This window comes from Pelobates fuscus, chromosome 3 (assembly GCF_036172605.1).
Source record: "Pelobates fuscus isolate aPelFus1 chromosome 3, aPelFus1.pri, whole genome shotgun sequence".
NCBI classification, from domain to species: domain Eukaryota; kingdom Metazoa; phylum Chordata; class Amphibia; order Anura; family Pelobatidae; genus Pelobates; species Pelobates fuscus.
The window spans coordinates 180,221,068-180,239,113 of NC_086319.1; the positions used below are offsets into that span (position 1 = coordinate 180,221,068).

Here is an 18,046-nt window from a genome sequence, read left to right on the forward strand (position 1 = left end):
GGATATTCAGATGATAAATCCACATACTTAGGAGAAAATAATTTAACAACTTGCGTTATTTGATTAAGTGAAACTGTCAGTTTACATTTTTATGCAAATTTTATTTGTCCTTATCGCTAAATAAGATTTGGCATATTTAACATGAACTCAGCAAGATAAGAGAGTATCACTGTTGTGTCTCTGAATACGACATTGCATTTATTTTTAGCTGATTTACATTTCCCACAATTTCTAATATTCAAAATTACATTTTCAACATTTCTATATGAGGGACATGCAATCATTCTCCCTTTCATGCATGCATAAAATAATTTAAACCCAAAAAAGTGGAAATAGGAAAAATGGAGATATGATCCAATTTTTTTTATTATATTCTTTGGGAACTATGTATGAAAATAGACACAAAGTGTTTTATTTCCTATGTTCTACAATATAATTCTCTGTCTTTTTAAATGTGGCGTTAATTTTATAGTATGCAATGATACAATATGAAAATGAAATATTGCAGTGAGAATATAATGCGATTTTTCCAGAAAAGACAATAATATGAACAGATGGATCACAAGCAATTTTACACATAGTATCATTAGTTGTACAAGTCCCATGTAAAATCACAAGAGATGAATCACCATGGAGTCAATGGGGCCTCATAACCTACACAGGATACAGTTTAAATGAATGAAGTGCCCAATGCACAAGCACAGAGAAAATATTAAACAATCAAAATGGCCGCTCATATAAATTGGTTCTTTATTTCCAAAGAAAGATTTTATAACATATCCATTAGTTATTTAAAAATAGAGTGTGTCCACTGGGACAGATACTAAATGAAATGTAAAAGTAAATCTGTGACAGTTCCTTCTTCATATATTGGATCCATATTTGCTCTTGTAACAGCTTGATAAATCTAGACCTTGATCCAAATAGTATTAAGATTTGATATTTTAAATTCTTTTATAAACCTGAAATATGTAAGTTAATCCTTTTTCTTCTTGAACTTCTGAAGGAACTCCAGGATACCTGCAAAGTTAAAAAAACAAAACACATCACTCATCATATTTATTTAGATATTGTAAAATACAAAATCCTTTGTACTTCTGTGTAAATATGTTGATAATCATGCAAAATTATCACACAACTCCCGAAATCTAGTAAATTCACTTACTTAACATAGCAACATGTTAGATATAAAAAAACAACAACACAACTCTCCTTTATCGTTGTTTTAGTAACTTTGATATATATATATGGGAATTGAACTCAGCAATGCAATATTCTGGTTTGTGTACACTAATATACAGTGTAAAGGGAATTTAGCAAACTTCAGGAAGTAAGCAGAAGTAGAAAAAAATAATAATTAAATTCAATATGTCAGGTCAGATTTATTCCATTCTCATTAATCATAACAACCAAACATATCCTCAGCCAAATTAAAATGGGTAAAGATCCAACATATAAACCTCACCTAGTAAGCATTCGAGATGGTTATTACTTATTGATCTGAACTGTTTACAAAATTAATGTGCTGCTGTAACACTCATAAAAAAATCACTGACGCTATAAAAACTGAACCTTAATTGGATTTTTTTTTCATAAAATGAGAAGTGTAACTGTAATGGGATAGAGCAAGAATAGTTTTGTCATGGTTTCAATAAAATGTTTGTTTAAAAAAACATTTTACAGGGTTATTCACTAAAATGTGAAATTCTCATTGATTTATTTTGAATTTTCACTATGGTGAATAACCCTGTTAGTTTTAAATTCAAGTTTACTGCTGTGTTAATGTATGAGTGTTGCCATCATGGGCTTTACTTCCTCGTAGCTTTGTATCATAATCAAAGAATATGGTTTGACTAATCTATTTGGGGTCATGTCAACAAGAGCAAAAACAGCAAATAATTACAGAACTATTCACTAAAGTGAGAATCGCCAGGACTTCAAAAAGAATTAGAAATTGTAGACCAAAATAGCCAAGCTGGAAGCATAGCTGGTTTGGCTATTCATCTTTTTTGCTCTTAAATTTGAAAATCACTTTAATTCACAACAATTCTCACTTTAGTACATTACCCTGTATCTGTTCACTGGTTTAAAAATTGTTCATCAAATGTTCAGATATAATAAGTAGCACCAAGGGTTGGAAGTAATTTCTATTTTCTAATGCATGATATGAAAAAATAAAAAATAAATAATATAAATATAATATATATATATATATATATATATATATATATATATATAAATATTATTATTTTTTTATATCATGCATTAGAAAAAATAAATTACTTCCAAGCCTTGGTGCTACTTATTATATCTGAACATTTGATGAACAATACATATATATATATACTCACTTTTTACCTTTCCAGCTTTATATTCAAAAGTATCTCACCCTGGTCTACAAAGCTTGAATTGTAAGGCATGTATTACAGACCACTGCCAGGGTTAATCTGTAGATTAGGCACATCTGTTAAAAGGAACACTATATGCACCAATACAACTTCAGCTTAATGATGCAATTTTGGTGTATATATCATGTCTCTGCAGTCTAACCGCTGTGTTATTTAGGTGTTTAATCTCTTAAGTTCATGCAGATCTAGGCACATCTCACTGTATGTGACTTACACAGCCTTCCTAAACATTTCCTGTAATGAGTCACCTAATGTTTACACTTCCTTTATTGCACATTCTGTTTAATTTAGAATTAACAGCTTAATGTAGTTGTTCTGGTGAATACAGTCAGTCCCTGCAGGAATTTTCAGGTAAACACTGCCTTTTCAGAGAAATATACATTGCCTCCTGAGGCAGTGCTGTACAGTGGGCAGCACCGCCGTTCAGTGTCTCCAAGCTTTGATTCAATACATCTCTATAAGGTGCTGATTGGCCAAACCTGCATTTGGCTTCGTCCCCATCTGGCCTTTTTGCCAATTCATCATATTCTGAGGATGTCAGCAGGGAGGCAGGGCGGGGCCAGTGCCCACGGACCTGCACGGCACTGGAAATAAGATACATTTTCCTACCTTTTAAGGGTGCTAAGGGAGGGGGCAAGCCACCTAAATTATGGTTTTAACACTATAGGGTCAGGAATACATGTTTGTGCTAACAATTTATTGAAAATGAAACCTTTTTTTTTTCATGCAGGCTGTGAGAGTCATAGCCAAGGGAGATGCGGAGAAGGCTGCATAAACAGAACAAAAGTGATTTAATTCATAAAATACAGAGAATTGAGCAATGAGACTGAAGGGGCATGATCTGTACTAAAGCTGCTCCATTAAACTAAAGTTATTTTGATGCCTATAGTATCCCTTTAAAAATCTGTTAAACCCTGCCTGCAGAAAATACAAATGTGATAGTTTCTAGCCCAAATTTATGCCAAAGCAACTGAACTAAAAAAAACAACAAAAAAACATCTGGGTTGGAGACCCAGGCTTTCTTTACCTAAAATGTGAATTCTGCAGTTTTTCCTGTTTAGCGAATAAATCCATATATTTTCCCCCCCTATCTCTAGACAGGGCCGAACTGGGAATGAAAAGCAGCCCTGGAAAAAAATGCTGTACCAGCCCCATAATGCATCGCACCAGCATAGTGTGCAGATATGAAAGCGGGGAAAAAACTGAAAACTGAAAACTATCATTCAAACATGAAAGAAAGCACTCATAGGGCTTCAAAATAAACAAAAGAGCAGATTTGTTGTAAGCAGACGTGCATTTGCATATAATCAATGTTTCAGTACAACTACCTTGACATATTAAGGAAAGTTTCATAATTGGACTAAAATAGTGAATGTATGACGTTATCTTGCTTCAAAATGCTTGCTTGTAAATATGACGTTATCTTGCTTATTTTGAAGTAACAAGAGTGGGCTCTTTGGCTGACAACTGGATGATCTCAGTCAACACCAATTTAATACCCATAGGAAAGCATTGGAGGCTATAGTCTGAGTGACTGTTTCTAGAGATGTTCCAAGGCAGCAATGTAAACACTGCCTTTTCTTTGAAAAGGTAGCATTTACAGTGCTCGACATACAGGGACAGGCTATAGACACCAAAACCGCTACATTAAACTTTAGAAGTACTGGTGACTATAGTGTCCCTTTAATACGAAGTCTTTCCCTCACTGGTCGACTCTAAATTACAGGGAGAGAAGGAGACACAAGTTTGTGTCTTTCTCCCCCAGCCCCGTTGTCTCTTTCTCCCGTTCCCCAGCCCTCCTGTTAGTCTCTTTCCCAGGCCACAGCATCTCTGTGTGTCTCTTTCCCCACAGCTACTGTGTGTCTCTTTCCCCACAGCTACTCTGTGTGTCTCTTTCCCCACAGCTACTCTGTGTGTCTCTTTCCCCACAGCTACTCTGTGTGTCTCTTTCCCCACAGCTACTCTGTGTGTCTCATTCTCCACTTCCCCAGCCCTTCTGTGAGTCTCTTTCCCAGGCCCCAGCATCTCTGTGTGTCACTTGCAGCTCAATGAGAAGTCTTTACAAGGCTATGCTCTGAGCAATTACTGCCTCTTGACTTTAGCTAAACTGAGCTAAACAACCAAGAAGTAACAGGGCCAGTTGTCTGATTGAGAGTCAGGTTATGTGGTCAATTTCTATTAAAATCTGCAATCTTTGTAATATGAAAAAGGAGTACACACTCTTTACTTCACTTCAGCAAGCTAAAATGATTTAGGGGTCTGGAGTGTCCCTTTAAGCTTTCTAGGATTGCCTGAGAAATAGGTTTATATCCAGGATACTATTTTTAGTCAATGGATATTAAGGGACAAAACCTAGAGTAATAGGAGACACAGTATAGAATATCTTGAAGGCAGGTAATTCTCTAAATTTAAGTTCCTGTTAACCCTAAACCCTTTTCGTACATCACTCCTAACCATAAGCACCCCACTAAGCCTTCTTAAAAGAACACTATATAGGGTCAGGAACACAAACATGTATTCCTGATCCTATAGTGCAAAACCCACCATTAAGGTGGTTTTCTCTTAGTCCCCCTTAAAAGTCAATAAAACTCACCTTATTTCCAGTGCCGCACGGGTCTGCCGGTGATGGCCCTGTCCCGTTGGTGACATCATCATAATTGCCAATTTTTAGCCAATCCAATGCTTTCCCCTGGGGAAAGCATTGAATTGGATAAAATCAGCAAGGGGCAGGGCCAAACACGGTTTTGGCCAATCAGCACCTCCTCATAGAGATGCATTGATTCAGCATGGAGACGCAATGAGCCAGGAAGCACCTCCCGTGGCCATCTGAGGAGTGGCCACTTGGAGGTGTCCTTCGGGGCAATGTAAACACTGCCTTTTCTCTGAAAAGACAGTGTTTCATGAAAAGACCTGCATATAATGATTATACTCACCAGACCAACTACATTAACTACATTAATACTATATTTAAACTTAATTTCCCTAAACTCACTGCTGTACTCTGCGTCACTAAAGCACATCACCCTACTTTTTTTCTGCAACGCTCTTTGCCCTATGAAACTGTACTAGAATTCAAATCAGCAAAATTACCTATTTTAGTGTTGACATTTATAGTTACACTTGTAGCTGTAAACAACTTACTTGTCCATCAATGAAAAAAACTCCTGGTTTATCTTAGGGAAAAATGTGTCACATTCAAAGTCAGCCTCAATCCTTGTTAAATAGATTTCATCACACCATGGATGCTTCATCATAGTCTGAAAAATGATATTGAAGTAACAATACTTTAGTTTAAACAAACAAATGTTCAATGATTACTATGTATAAAGCCTACATTTCTTTCTGATACTCATTCTAGGAGCAATATTGTTATTTATTGTCTATGGGCAAAATACTGATCAATACAAGGAACTTACATTTTAATATTATGGTTTTGCCATTATGGAGGAACAAAAACCATCTGGCCTATAAAAGGATGCCAAAGGGTGGACAATCCAACTGTACAAAATGTTGCCACAACTCCAGCTGAACAGTACCAAGGGTGCCTATAACCTCTTAACATAGAGTGGCAATTATGTGTCCAAACCTCCAGCACCAATAGTGGCCATAACACCCAGAGGTGTAGTGTATGTAGGTTTCCTAGCCTCTTGCATTGGTAAATACTCGTAACCTCTTAATGTACATACCAGATGTGTATTCACACAACCCCAATAAAAATGTTGATGAGTACAGACAGGGCCGGCGCTACCGTAAGGCGGCCCAGGCGGCCGCCTTAGGGCGCACCGGCCCTGGGGGCGCAAAATCAGGCTGACCGGAAGGAGGGAAGCGCACTGCGCTCCCCTCCAACCGACGACCTATTGTAGCGTGGCCGAGCGCCCGGTTCTGCGGGCGCGCGAGGGAGCACTCTCCCATGTGTGCTTCCTCTTCAGCTCCCTCGCGCGCTGCATACTGATACGCGGTGCGCGAGGGAGCTGAAGAGGAAGCACACATAGGAGAGTGCTCCCTCGCGCGTGTGCCCGCCTGCCAGCCTGCCTACCCGCCCGCCCAGGAGCCCAGCAGCACCACTGGACCCCAGGGAATCCCTTCAGCACTCCAACAAGGTAAGGAGGCTGGGGGATTAAATTAAAAAAACAAACGTGTTAGTGTGAGTGTTTTTTTTTTTTAATGTATATAAAATGTAATTTATTTAGGTACTGTGAGTTGGATTTATGTATATACTGAACATGGATTTATTTTGCATTAAATAGCAAAGAAACAACATAACAGAAAAGAAAAGTGTTAGTGTGAGTGTTAGTGTCTGCTAGTGAGTGTCAGTGTGTGTCTGTGAGTGTTAGTGTCTGCTAGTGAGTGTCAGTGTGTGTCTGTGAGTGTTAGTGTCTGCTAGTGAGTGTCAGTGAGTGTGTCTACTAGTGAGTGTGTCTGCTAGTGAGTGTCAGTGAGTGTGTCTACTAGTGAGTGTGTCTGCTAGTGAGTGTGTCTGCTAGTGAGTGTCAGTGAGTGTGTCTACTAGTGAGTGTGTCTGCTAGTGAGTGTCAGTGAGTGTGTCTACTAGTGAGTGTGTCTGCTAGTGAGTGTCAGTGAGTGTGTCTACTAGTGAGTGTGTCTGCTAGTGAGTGTCAGTGAGTGTGTCTGCTAGTGAATGCTAGTGAGTGCCAGTGAGTGTGTCTGCTAGTGAGTGTCAGTGTGTGTGTCTGCTAGTGTCAGTGAGTGTGTCTGCTAGTGTCAGTGAGTGTGTCTGCTAGTGTCGGTGAGTGTGTCTGCTAGTGTCGGTGAGTGTGTCTGCTAGTGTCGGTGAGTGTGTCTGCTAGTGTCGGTGAGTGTGTCTGCTAGTGTCGGTGAGTGTCTGCTAGTGAGTGTCAGTGTGTGTCTGTGAGTGTGTCTGCTAGTGAGTGTCAGTGAGTGTGTTACTGTGTGTCTCTTACTGAGTGTGTTTGTGTGTGTATTAGTGAGTCTGTTTGATGTCTGTTAGTGAGTGTGTGTTTGTCAGTGAGAGTGTATGTTTTGTAAGTGAGTGTGTATGTATGTCTGTCGCTGAGTGTGTCTGTCAGTAAATGTGTGTCTGTTAGCTGGTGTGTATGCATCTGTTCGTGAGAGTGTGTGTGTGTCTTCAGCACTTACCTTTCTCTAGCGCCGGACTCCCTTGGCGCTGGGGATCCCTCCGCCTCTCAGCTCCGAATGCTCTTGCCGTGCACGCATTCAAACCGCCCATAGGAAAGCATTACTCAATGCTTTCCTATGGACATTCAGTGTTTTAGAATAGAGGAAGATCCTCTAGCGACTGTCAGTGAGACAACCACTAGACGCTAGATTATCCCTCAGTGAAACATAGCAGTTTCTCTGAAACTTCTATGTTTTCAGCTGCAGGGTTAAAACTAGAGGGACCTGACACCCAGACCACTTCATTGAGCTGATGTGATCTGGGTGTCTGTAGTGGTCCTTTAAGTGTGTGTGCATCTGCATGCACTGGCGTACATACCGCGGTCGCAGGGGTCACAGCCCTGCAACCCCTGAGACCAGGTGCCCGCCGCCATGTGTTGCGGCCCCGGCCCGCGCAGAGTAAGCGTGAGAGGGGGGGGGGGTGTACGCCACTACACCTACCTTGGTGTCTGCCGCAGGCTGTGTGGAGGGGGCGAGGATATGAATGACATCATATCCCTGCTCCCTGTGTACCACACAGCGCGGCTGGCGCCCAGTGATGGGGCTGGGCTGCAGGACAGGACTCCAAGGAGCCAGACAGCATGCATCCAGGGGACAAGATTGAACTGATGTAAGTATGTAATTGTGTATGTCTCTGTATGTATGTATGTATGTATGTATGTCTTCTTTATGTATGTATGTATGTCTTCTTTATGTATGTATGTATGTATGTAGGTCTCTGTATGCCTGTATGTCTTTGTCTGTATGTTTCTGTATGCCTGTATGTCTCTGTATGTACAAATGTATGTGTCCGTATGCCTGTATGTCTCTGTATGTACAAATCTATGTGTCTGTATGCCTGTATGTCTTTGTACGTATGTGTCTGTATGCCTGTATGTCTCTGTATACCTGTATATATGTATGTGTCTGTATGACGGTATGTCTGTGTATGTGTCTGTATGCCTGGATGTCTCTGTATGTCTATGTATGTATGTATGTGTCTGTATGACGGTATGCCTCTGTATGTATGTCTTTATACGCCTGCATGTCTCTGTATGCATGTATGTCTCTGTCTGTGTCTGTATGTCTCTGTATGATTATTTCTGTGTTTGTATGAACCTTATTTTAAACGAGGGTAGGGGGGCACCAAAATGCATCTTCGCCTGTGTAACTAAAAATCCTAGCACCGGTCCGGAGTACAGAACCTTTAAGTATTCTAAATAAAACTGTTGTAATATTTGTTCATAGCCCATATGGTTCGTTCCTTGTTTATTATTTGTTCTTACTATGTGCATTCCATAACTATTTTTTGCCACCAAGGTATGTTGCTTGGTTAGGTTATTTGTTAGAGTATTCTAATCACATGGAAACCCAAGGGCAGAGGGAGAGACAGAAGAAGATAAGTGAAGAAGTGAATGATGAATTCCCCCAAACAAGTACTTACTTTGATTTAATCATACAGATTTCTAAAAATATAAAAATAATAATAAAATAGCACACTGAGAAAGGGGACACTGTTACTACAGTTTTTCATAAAAATAGATTTTATTTCAATGAAAGCTGGATATATTATCCATTAGGATTTCACTTAGAGTCCAACACAATTCATATACAATTCAAAGTAGAAACTATCTCTGTATCACTAAGGTATGCAATTGTATCTATACTGTCTGGAATGCTCCATTCATGTACCTATGTATAACATTTGTCAAATTGCCTTCACGTGTTTCTTTAATAAAGAATGAAAAAAAAAAAATCTAAATGTGCAATGTTTAGATATGCCATACAATTGTTTTCATATGTTGACTAATACACTGGCAATAGCTATTGTGGCATTGCCTAGTTTGTATTTTATCCTTGCACGAAAAATAAAGAATAAAAAAAAACAAAAAAACGTATAGTGATTCTGCTTCAGGCACATCAGTTCAGCAGTAGCTCAAGACTAGGACTATGAGAAACATTGTGGAACTGATGAGAGTAATTATAAGCAATTATAATAATGTAGGTAATTATATCTATCTTCCCCATCTTCCATTGTGCGCCACCATGTAAGGAGAGATGTATGAAACCTTTATGAAAAAAAGAATTTCCCTTCAAGTATTTTATAACTGAATATATCGGTCATCGGAATTTTATTGATATGTACTTACTCTGTAGGTCTCCACACCTCCTAAAATCCATATGGTTTCAACCTCGTCACATAGTGGTGGTGTTACTGCCATTTTTAGAACTTCTTCTTCATTCCGGCAGATATAATGTGCATGTTCTGGCAAATTGCTTAAATAGTATCATAGTAAGTAATTTAGTTTCAAATTAAGAATTAGAAATATGACAGCCTAATTAAGGCCTCAATTAAACCACCTTTCCAAATAATTAAATATTGTTAGAAAAACTTTCCAAATGATTTATCTACAGAAGTTTCCATTAAAGTCTATTAGACTTGTTGTAGATAAACAATTTGACCATTTTCTAACAGTATTGGATCATTTGGAAAGTTTATTAAATCGAAGCATACTTCAGTACTTCAGTATAATAATGCATCACATTAAAAGAGATGTGCAGCATAAACAGTCTTATTCACTAAACACTAGATTTTTTCTGAATGGACACAATCTGGTGAAATTAACCGAATTACGACCACATGGGCGATTCACGGATTTACTAAAGTCAAATGCGAGCAGGATTTAGCCTGTCTGACCGATTCTGTAACATTTGTTCAGAAGCATTGGGTAAATCACTAATATCTGCATCCAATCCAGTTTAACAGCAAGGAATTGGAGATTTATCAATGACTGCATAGCGGCTCAAAATAAACCAAATGCACCTGGCAGGATTTTTTGCAAGTGAATGATAATTTGAAGAATTATTTTTCCACCTGGCAGTACTAGCAGACAGTGGGCAAATCGTTTAAAAAAAACCTGGGTAACAAAAGTGTTCAATATGTGGCAGCTGGACAAATGCTTACTAGCCAGCCACCATATTACAAAAGTAATAAATAACAAAAAATACTACGAGGGTCATGATATCACCATATTACTGGAATGGAGGTTTTGCCACCCAGAGCCAGATATTTGTGTGTTTTTCTTACCAAAACAACAGTGAGAATGCTACGTCTGTTCATTCTGTCACAGAACTCTTCTCCTCTTCTACCGACAAATGTTAACAACAAATTGTTGCACTGTCTGCACATCTACACGCTGTGTTAATAAATATTTATGTTGCACACCCGTATATGTTTTTCATCATTATTGGTTAATAGTTCTTAGCTTTTAGTGGCTATGATAGTGAAATGTAACAAATGTCATATCCATTTTAAATTCATGACTAAGTACAAGTCCATTTACATATTGATTACCTTTCCTTTTTGCTCAGGAGTGCAATAACACAGTTTGGCAGAGGTAAGTACTTCTCATCAAATGTCCCAAATGATATCCGACCCAACATGAGTAAATTTTTCTTTCCTGCAAGCAAAATATATATGCATTAAGAGCTGAATAGTGCAGGAAACACATTACCTTTACAAAGGAAGGAAAGGTCTGCCCGTATTTTATAAAGCATAAAACGTACAAAGGAAAGGTTAAACGATATTAACATGTATAGTTTTGGCTATATATTTAAATACATAAAGGGAATCAACACAGTAAAAGAGGAGACTATATTTAACCCCTTAAGGACAGAGCTTCAGAAGCTTGACTTACGCTTAATGACACAAGCAATTTTTGCATTTTCTTGCTCTTTGCGTTCAACTGCAATTTGCATCTCTCTCATTTATTGCACCGACACATATTATATACTGTTTTTTTTTTAAATTCTTTATTTTGTTTGTGCATATGTTACATATGGTTTTGCACTGCCACAACAGCTGGTGCAACCAGGTTCGTATTCACATTTAATCACATGGCAGTTTTGGAGAACATTGCACTTTTTTTTAAAACATGAAAATAAACAGGATTGGGTCTTCAAGTTTCAGAGAAACAGAGGGAAACAATAGCTTGGCTAGTAGATAGGCTTTACCTAGTGGTCACAATGAGAGTAGCTGTCAGGCTAGGACAATACAACATGGAATTGAACTATTCATTTCTATCCTAGAGTATGACTACACATGGGTTGTAGTTAATATAGCCGTAAATGTGCCACACTAGGTGAGAGTAAACTAAACTGAAAATTAATAACGAGTTGTAGCAAGCTAGGTCCACATGTCTAAGCTGGAATATACGTTTGTCTTGAGTCAAAAAGGCTAGCTAGGCATGTGGGTGAAGGCATAGTAAAATGTCGCTAGACGTAGCAGTGTTACATGAGGAGCCACTGATCTGGTTTACCATCTTATTTCTACATTATGAAGGAGGTTAACTAAATGCTAAACATTTAAATGAAAGTTAAAGAAAATCATTGCTCATATTGTGGTGCTTAACGTGGACAGAGTCACCTCTCCGCTCAGTCCCAGCTTCTTGTTCAGCCTATTCCCTCAATGGGTAATGCACAGTCCTGTAACACCGAGGCAGGCTGTATGCGAGGTGTCCAGGGTTGTTGGTGCCGGGCTCGAGCTCCCATCCAGCTTGGGGTTCCCCTCAAGATCTTCAATTTGCGCGGTCTGCTTCTGCTCCCCCGCTTGGATTTGCGTGTCTGAGCTGTAGCTGTCTTGTGCGTGAGGGGCGCCTGTTGTTTGATTCTCCGCCAGGTTGAAGTTATTGCCGCTATTGCAGCCGAGGGTTGTGTCGGGCGACTGCGAGGTATGCATTTATTCTTTTGCGGAGGAGCAGCTGTGCCTCCCAGCGAGGTCTGTTTCCCGCCCGCCGCCATGTTAGGGCTCGATGCCTTGTCGCGGCTGCGAACTTTCGCTGGGTGTTTAGAGTTGGCTTGTGCGGTGAGTGGTCGCCTGGATCGTTCAGAGGTGGTTGGCATTTTCTATTTTCTAGCTTGCGCCAGAAATCTGTGAGAATGCGGTCTAGTCTGGACAGGATCTCATGTTTGGCTTCATGTTTGCTGGGGGCACCCGCAGCGGTCGCCATTTTGGGCATGTCGCTGGAGTTTCCAGGAGTTGATATGGCTTTGCCTTCAGCTTCCACCATCTCAGGGCATCCTCCGAGGGGTGGACCGGGATCACCCCCACCGGTCCGAGGGGGGGGAGTAACGGAGCTTCAGTTTGGTGCTGGTCGCCATCGAGCGGTCCCGGCTCGGGGGATCGGCCGCCTCCCCCCGTCCGGTGCACGACAGGCCGCATGGATAGAGCTGTGCCGCCGGTTGGCCTCTTACACCCTTTATCGCCCTGCAGTGGGTCCCTGGTGAGTCAGGGGTCGTATATGTCGCTTATTCCGTTCCCACTGAGGTTGGATGAGGGTTAAAACCACAGCTTTGGCTCGTGGAGGAGAGGAGCTCAAGCAAAGCACGTCTCTCCTCCATGACAGTCAGGCCCCGCCCCCCTATATACTGTTTTTTAAAGGACAGAAAGGGCTTTAATTTGATATAACATATATATATATATATATATATATATATATATATATATATATAAATGCTTACTTATTATAAAAAAAATACAGAAAAATGCAAAAAAAATGAAAAATATTGGTTTTTTTTTACAGTTTTTGCAATCATAATGTGTGCATAATTAGTGCAGGTTAAGGAAAGTAATTAAAAATAAATTCATTTATTTGTTCTGATTTACAGAATATATAATGTGTCTGGGATTTTAAGTTTTTTTTTGGTAGTTACAGGTCACAAAGCACAAGGAGTAAAATAAAATTTTAATGTGGAGCGATTTTAGAATTTGGTATGTTTGTCTTGTAAGCCTAATAGCCATAAAATAAAACAAAATTGCCACACAAAAGTATATATTTATATAAAGTAGACATCACAGGCTATTTACCTAAGGTTGTTTTGACACTTTCTACGTAGCCATTTTACCGCCAACCTCTGCTAAATATTGGAGTAAAATTGTGTTTTTGGGGGGTTTTCGCACACAAACGTATAACAAAGAACTTCTCATGTGTATTTTGTAAAGTTGGTGTGTGCTATTCCTGTACAACGTTTTATTATGTGTTCAGTTACTTCTGCTGAGTACAACGGTACCCCCATTGTATGTCTTTGGCACTATTTTGTGAAGCTACAGTGCCATATAGGAGACCTGTCCTTTTCAGTATTCACAGTAGAATTTTGAGAGACGGATTTAATGAGCCTATGCTTCCATTTGGGGTATTATAACAGTTTGACTGTTCAAAAAAAAACCACAAAGGCCTACCATTTGTAAAAGTAGACACTCCAGGGTATCTCATAAGGTGCATATTGTGCCTTAACATGCCCCCATTTTTTTACCATTACATGCCAAAGTATGTGGTAAAAAATAATTTTGTGCATTTTTTACATACGGATTGCATTTTTGCTGGGCATTTTGTATATTTCATATGTGCCACTAAGTTCAAACCCCCAAAATTATGCTCAGCTAAGTCTTCTGAGTAAAAGGACACCCCCATTGTATGTCTATGGCACTATTTCGTGAAGCTACAGTGCCATACAGGAGACCTGTCCTTTTCAGTATTCACAGTAGAATTTTGAGAGACGGATTTAATGAGCCTATGCTTCCATTTGGGGTATTATAACAGTTTGACTGTTCAAAAAAAACCCACAAAGGCCTACCATTTGTAACAGTAGACACTCCAGGGTATATCATAAGGTGCATATTGTGCCTTAGCATGCCCCCATTTTTTCACCAATATATGCCAAAGTATGTGGTAAAAAATAATTTTGTGCATTTTTTGACATACGGATTGCATTTTTGCTGGGCATTTTGTATATTTCATATGTGCCACTAAGTTCAAAACCTCCAAATTATGCTCAGCTACGTCTTCTGAGTAAAAAGACATCCCCAATGAATGTCTTTGGCACTATTTTGTGAAGCTACAGTGGCATATTGGAGACCAAGCCATATCAGTTTTTACATTTTGACGCTAGGCCTATGTGCAATTTCCAAGCATCTTCGTAAGTTTTAAATTCAAACTACCCCACAAAGGCCTACCATTTCTTAAAGTAGACACCCCAGGGTATTTCAAAAGGCATATTTTGAACCTTAGCGTGGGATCATTTTTCCGCTAGCTTGTACCAGGTGTAGTAGTCATAAGCGTTTTTTCTGCCTTTTTGACACACAAAGTGAGTTTGCACAGTATATTTTGCAAACCTTATGTGTGCTACGACTGTATAATACTTCATATGTTGCTCAGCTATGTCAGCTGAGTACAAAAATACCCCCGTATGTACCTTTGCCAGGTATATGTGGACATCAGAGGGGCACATTTGGGACATAGTCATTCCAGTTTTTTTCAAACTTTAAATTTTTACGCTGTGCCCATGTCCCATTTTAGAGTATTTTACCAGGCTATATAATTCAAACTACCCCACAAAGACATACCATTTCTTAAAGAAGACATCCCAGGGTATTTCAAAAGGCATATTTTGAACCTTAGCGTGGGATCATTTTTCCGCTAGCTTGTACCAGGTGTAGTGGTAATAAGCGTTTTTTCTGCCTTTTTGACACACAAAGTGAGTTTGCACAGTATATTTTGCAAACCTTATGTGTACCACCACTCTATAATACTTTATATGTTGCTCAGCTATGTCGGCTGAGTACAAAAATACCCCCGTATGTACCTTTGCCAGGTATATGTGGACATCGGAGGGGCACATTTGGGACACAGCCATTCCATTTTTTTTCAAACTTTAAATTTTTACGCTGTGCCCATGTCCCATTTTAGAGTATTTTACCAGGCTATATAATCCAAATACCCCATAAAGCCATACCATTTCTTAAAGAAGACATCCCAGGGTATTTCAAAAGGCATATTTTGAACCTTAGCGTGGGATCATTTTTCCGCTAGCTTGTACCAGGTGTAGTGGTAATGAGCGTTATTAAATTAATTTTTTAACTTTTTAAAACTTTTTTTACTTTTTAAAACTATTTTTTAAACTTTTGTTTTGCTTATTCATTTTTTTAAAGTTTACTTAACTTTCGTAAAACTTTTTTTTTACAGATTTAACATTTAAAACTAAGCTTTTTATTTTACCGTTAACCCCTAACTAGCAGTAAGCAGCACTAACAGTAAATTCCCCATTTTCCCATAACTCCCACCCACTCCAGCTAGCAAAATATTTAATTATACAATATTTAAATTAGTTAATTAAATAAATTTAACCCCTGAGGGTTAAAAAATAAATAAAAGTTAATCGTCAGGGGTTAAAAAAAAATTAGATCACAGTATAATACTGTGATCTGTATTTTGATCACTGTAGGCAGTGATAGACTGGCAGGGAAGGGGTTAATTTTTATTTGGACTGGGTAAAGGGTTTATTTTTTTTTATTTTTTACTTAAACGTTATTAAAACTTTTTTTTAACTTAATTTTTTAACTTTTTAAAGCTTATTTTAAAACTTTTTTTAACGTTAACCCCTAGTTAGCCTAACACTAAATCCCCCAATTCCCAACTAACTCAACCCTCCCCAGCTAGCTAAATTTATAATTTTAAAATATTAAAATTAATTAATAAAATAAATTTAACCCCTGAGGGTTAAAAAAAAAAAGAATTAACCCTCAGGGGTTAAAAAAAAAAAAAAATCAGATCATATTAAAATGTAATCCCTGCCAATTGATCACTGTAGTCAGTGATCAATTGGCAGGGAAGGGGTTAATTTTTTATTAATATGGGCAAAGGGGGGTGGGATTTTAATTTAACTTTTTTTTTTACACACCAGGGGGCAGGATCACTGAAGATCCGTCTCCCTGCACTTCACACTGAACCCGGAAGTGCAGGGAGGCGGAGGTGAGTATAGAGAGCACATGTGCCCGCTCAGACATGCTGTCAGAGCGGGCACATGTACTGGGGAAGCCCGATCCGGTGCTCCCGGTCTGCCTCTAATACAGAGGCAGACCGGAGCACCATTAACCCCACGATCGCCGCGATTGCGGCGATCTGGGGTTAATTTTACCGCGTGACGGACGAGGTCCGTCATCCGTCGTTAAGGGTATCCCCTGGATGACGGACCTCGTCCGTCACCCGTCCTGAAGGGGTTAAAAGAAGAAGAACTACCACAACAAGAGGACATAGTCTTAAATTAGAGAGGCAAAGGTTTAAAAATAATATCAGGAAGTATTACTTTACTGTGAGGGTAGTGGATGCATGGAATAGCCTTCCAGCTGAAGTGGTGAAGGAGTTTAAGCATGCGTGGGATAAGCATAAGGCAACCCTAACTATAAGATAAGGCCAGGGACTAATAAAAGTATTTAGAAAATTGGGCAGACTAGATGGGCCGAATGGTTCTTATCCGCCGTCACATTCTATGTTTCTATGAATGAATAGCATATACACTGTATCTAAGTATCTACATTTTACATGGGATATATACTGAATTTTAGTTAAATATTATGATTTTGCTTGCTTTTTGACTAAAAATGAGGCCATTCTCATTTATTACTTCTGCATATATCGTGAGTAAGAAAATGTAGGTATTTGGGAAAAATATGTTATTTTTCACATAAATGCACATTTTAGGATATGTTTGAGATAGTTATAAACACTAAGTTAAAAAAGTGCATGTTGCACTATTTACAACAACAATAGTTCTTTCAATGCTTAGTGGGTTTTTTACAGTACATAGTATTTTCTTCTCTCCAGCTGCACAAAGAGACACACTGTCAGAATATTCAACCATGGTTAAATTAGATCTCAAATTCTCAGAGTAGTGTTTGTATGTGAGAAACGCATTTTAACAACCAATTGTAGTCAGTGACAATAAGCCGAGTTATAGTAGTGGTGGTGTAAATCGGTTGTGGTGTGCACAAAACCGATGTTTAAGTAGGCCTATAAAAAGAGGGCCCACCAAAATTTAATGGCTTGATAAAGGGAGCGGTGGGTGGGCTGAACCAGGAAGTATCAAACCACAGGAAGAAGAGGCCTGTGTATTTATAGGTTGGGTAATCCTTCCCACAATTTGAGGCTGCACCTACGGCTCAGCCTTCCCATTTGTAGTCAGGGACAATTTAGTAGTTATAGTAGTTATAGTAGTGGTGGTGTAAATCGGTTGTGGTGTGCCCGAAACCGATGTTCAGGTAGGTCTGTAAAAGAGGGCAAAAAGTTTAACAGTTTAATACTTTAATATGTGGAGACATGATATACATTATACTTTAAATGCCTGCCTCAATTCCCTCTCCTGTTGATGGATGCTTATGGTGTATGCAGATGATTACCCTCATTCCAGTCATTGATTACGTGTACTGGGATATTTCGCTGCACTGCAGAAGCAGCGCCAACACTAAGAGAATGATCTTGAAATGTTGAAGGCTGTATCCAAGTAGTTTAATGGTGTTGTTAGATAATTTAAGATTAAGGTGGCAAAAGGATGTGAACGCCACTGTGGGGTCTATTGAGTATGAATTAACGATTTGATATGCTGAAGGGAACATACAATAGCTGTCCAGAACTCCAGTATATAACGGAAGGCATTGGTAGTGAGTGCTG

At 39.0% G+C, this 18,046-nt stretch overlaps 1 protein-coding gene across 3 annotated transcripts in view; it reads right to left on the reverse strand.

Annotated features, from left to right (window-relative positions):
• Window positions 1-733: 733 nt before the first annotated feature.
• The window catches only part of LOC134600973 (dihydrofolate reductase-like), a 70,231-nt gene continuing 52,918 nt past the window's right edge, over window positions 734-18,046 (reverse strand). For all 3 annotated transcript variants that reach the window (XM_063445373.1, XM_063445372.1, XM_063445371.1), the window contains exons 4-7: window positions 10,900-11,005; window positions 9,695-9,821; window positions 5,550-5,665; window positions 734-1,020 (exon numbers count right to left, since the gene is read on the reverse strand). In XM_063445373.1, coding sequence (XP_063301443.1) covers window positions 945-1,020; window positions 5,550-5,665; window positions 9,695-9,821; window positions 10,900-11,005 — 425 coding nt within the window. In that variant the 3' untranslated portion in view covers window positions 734-944. The remainder of the gene's footprint in view (window positions 1,021-5,549; window positions 5,666-9,694; window positions 9,822-10,899; window positions 11,006-18,046) is intronic.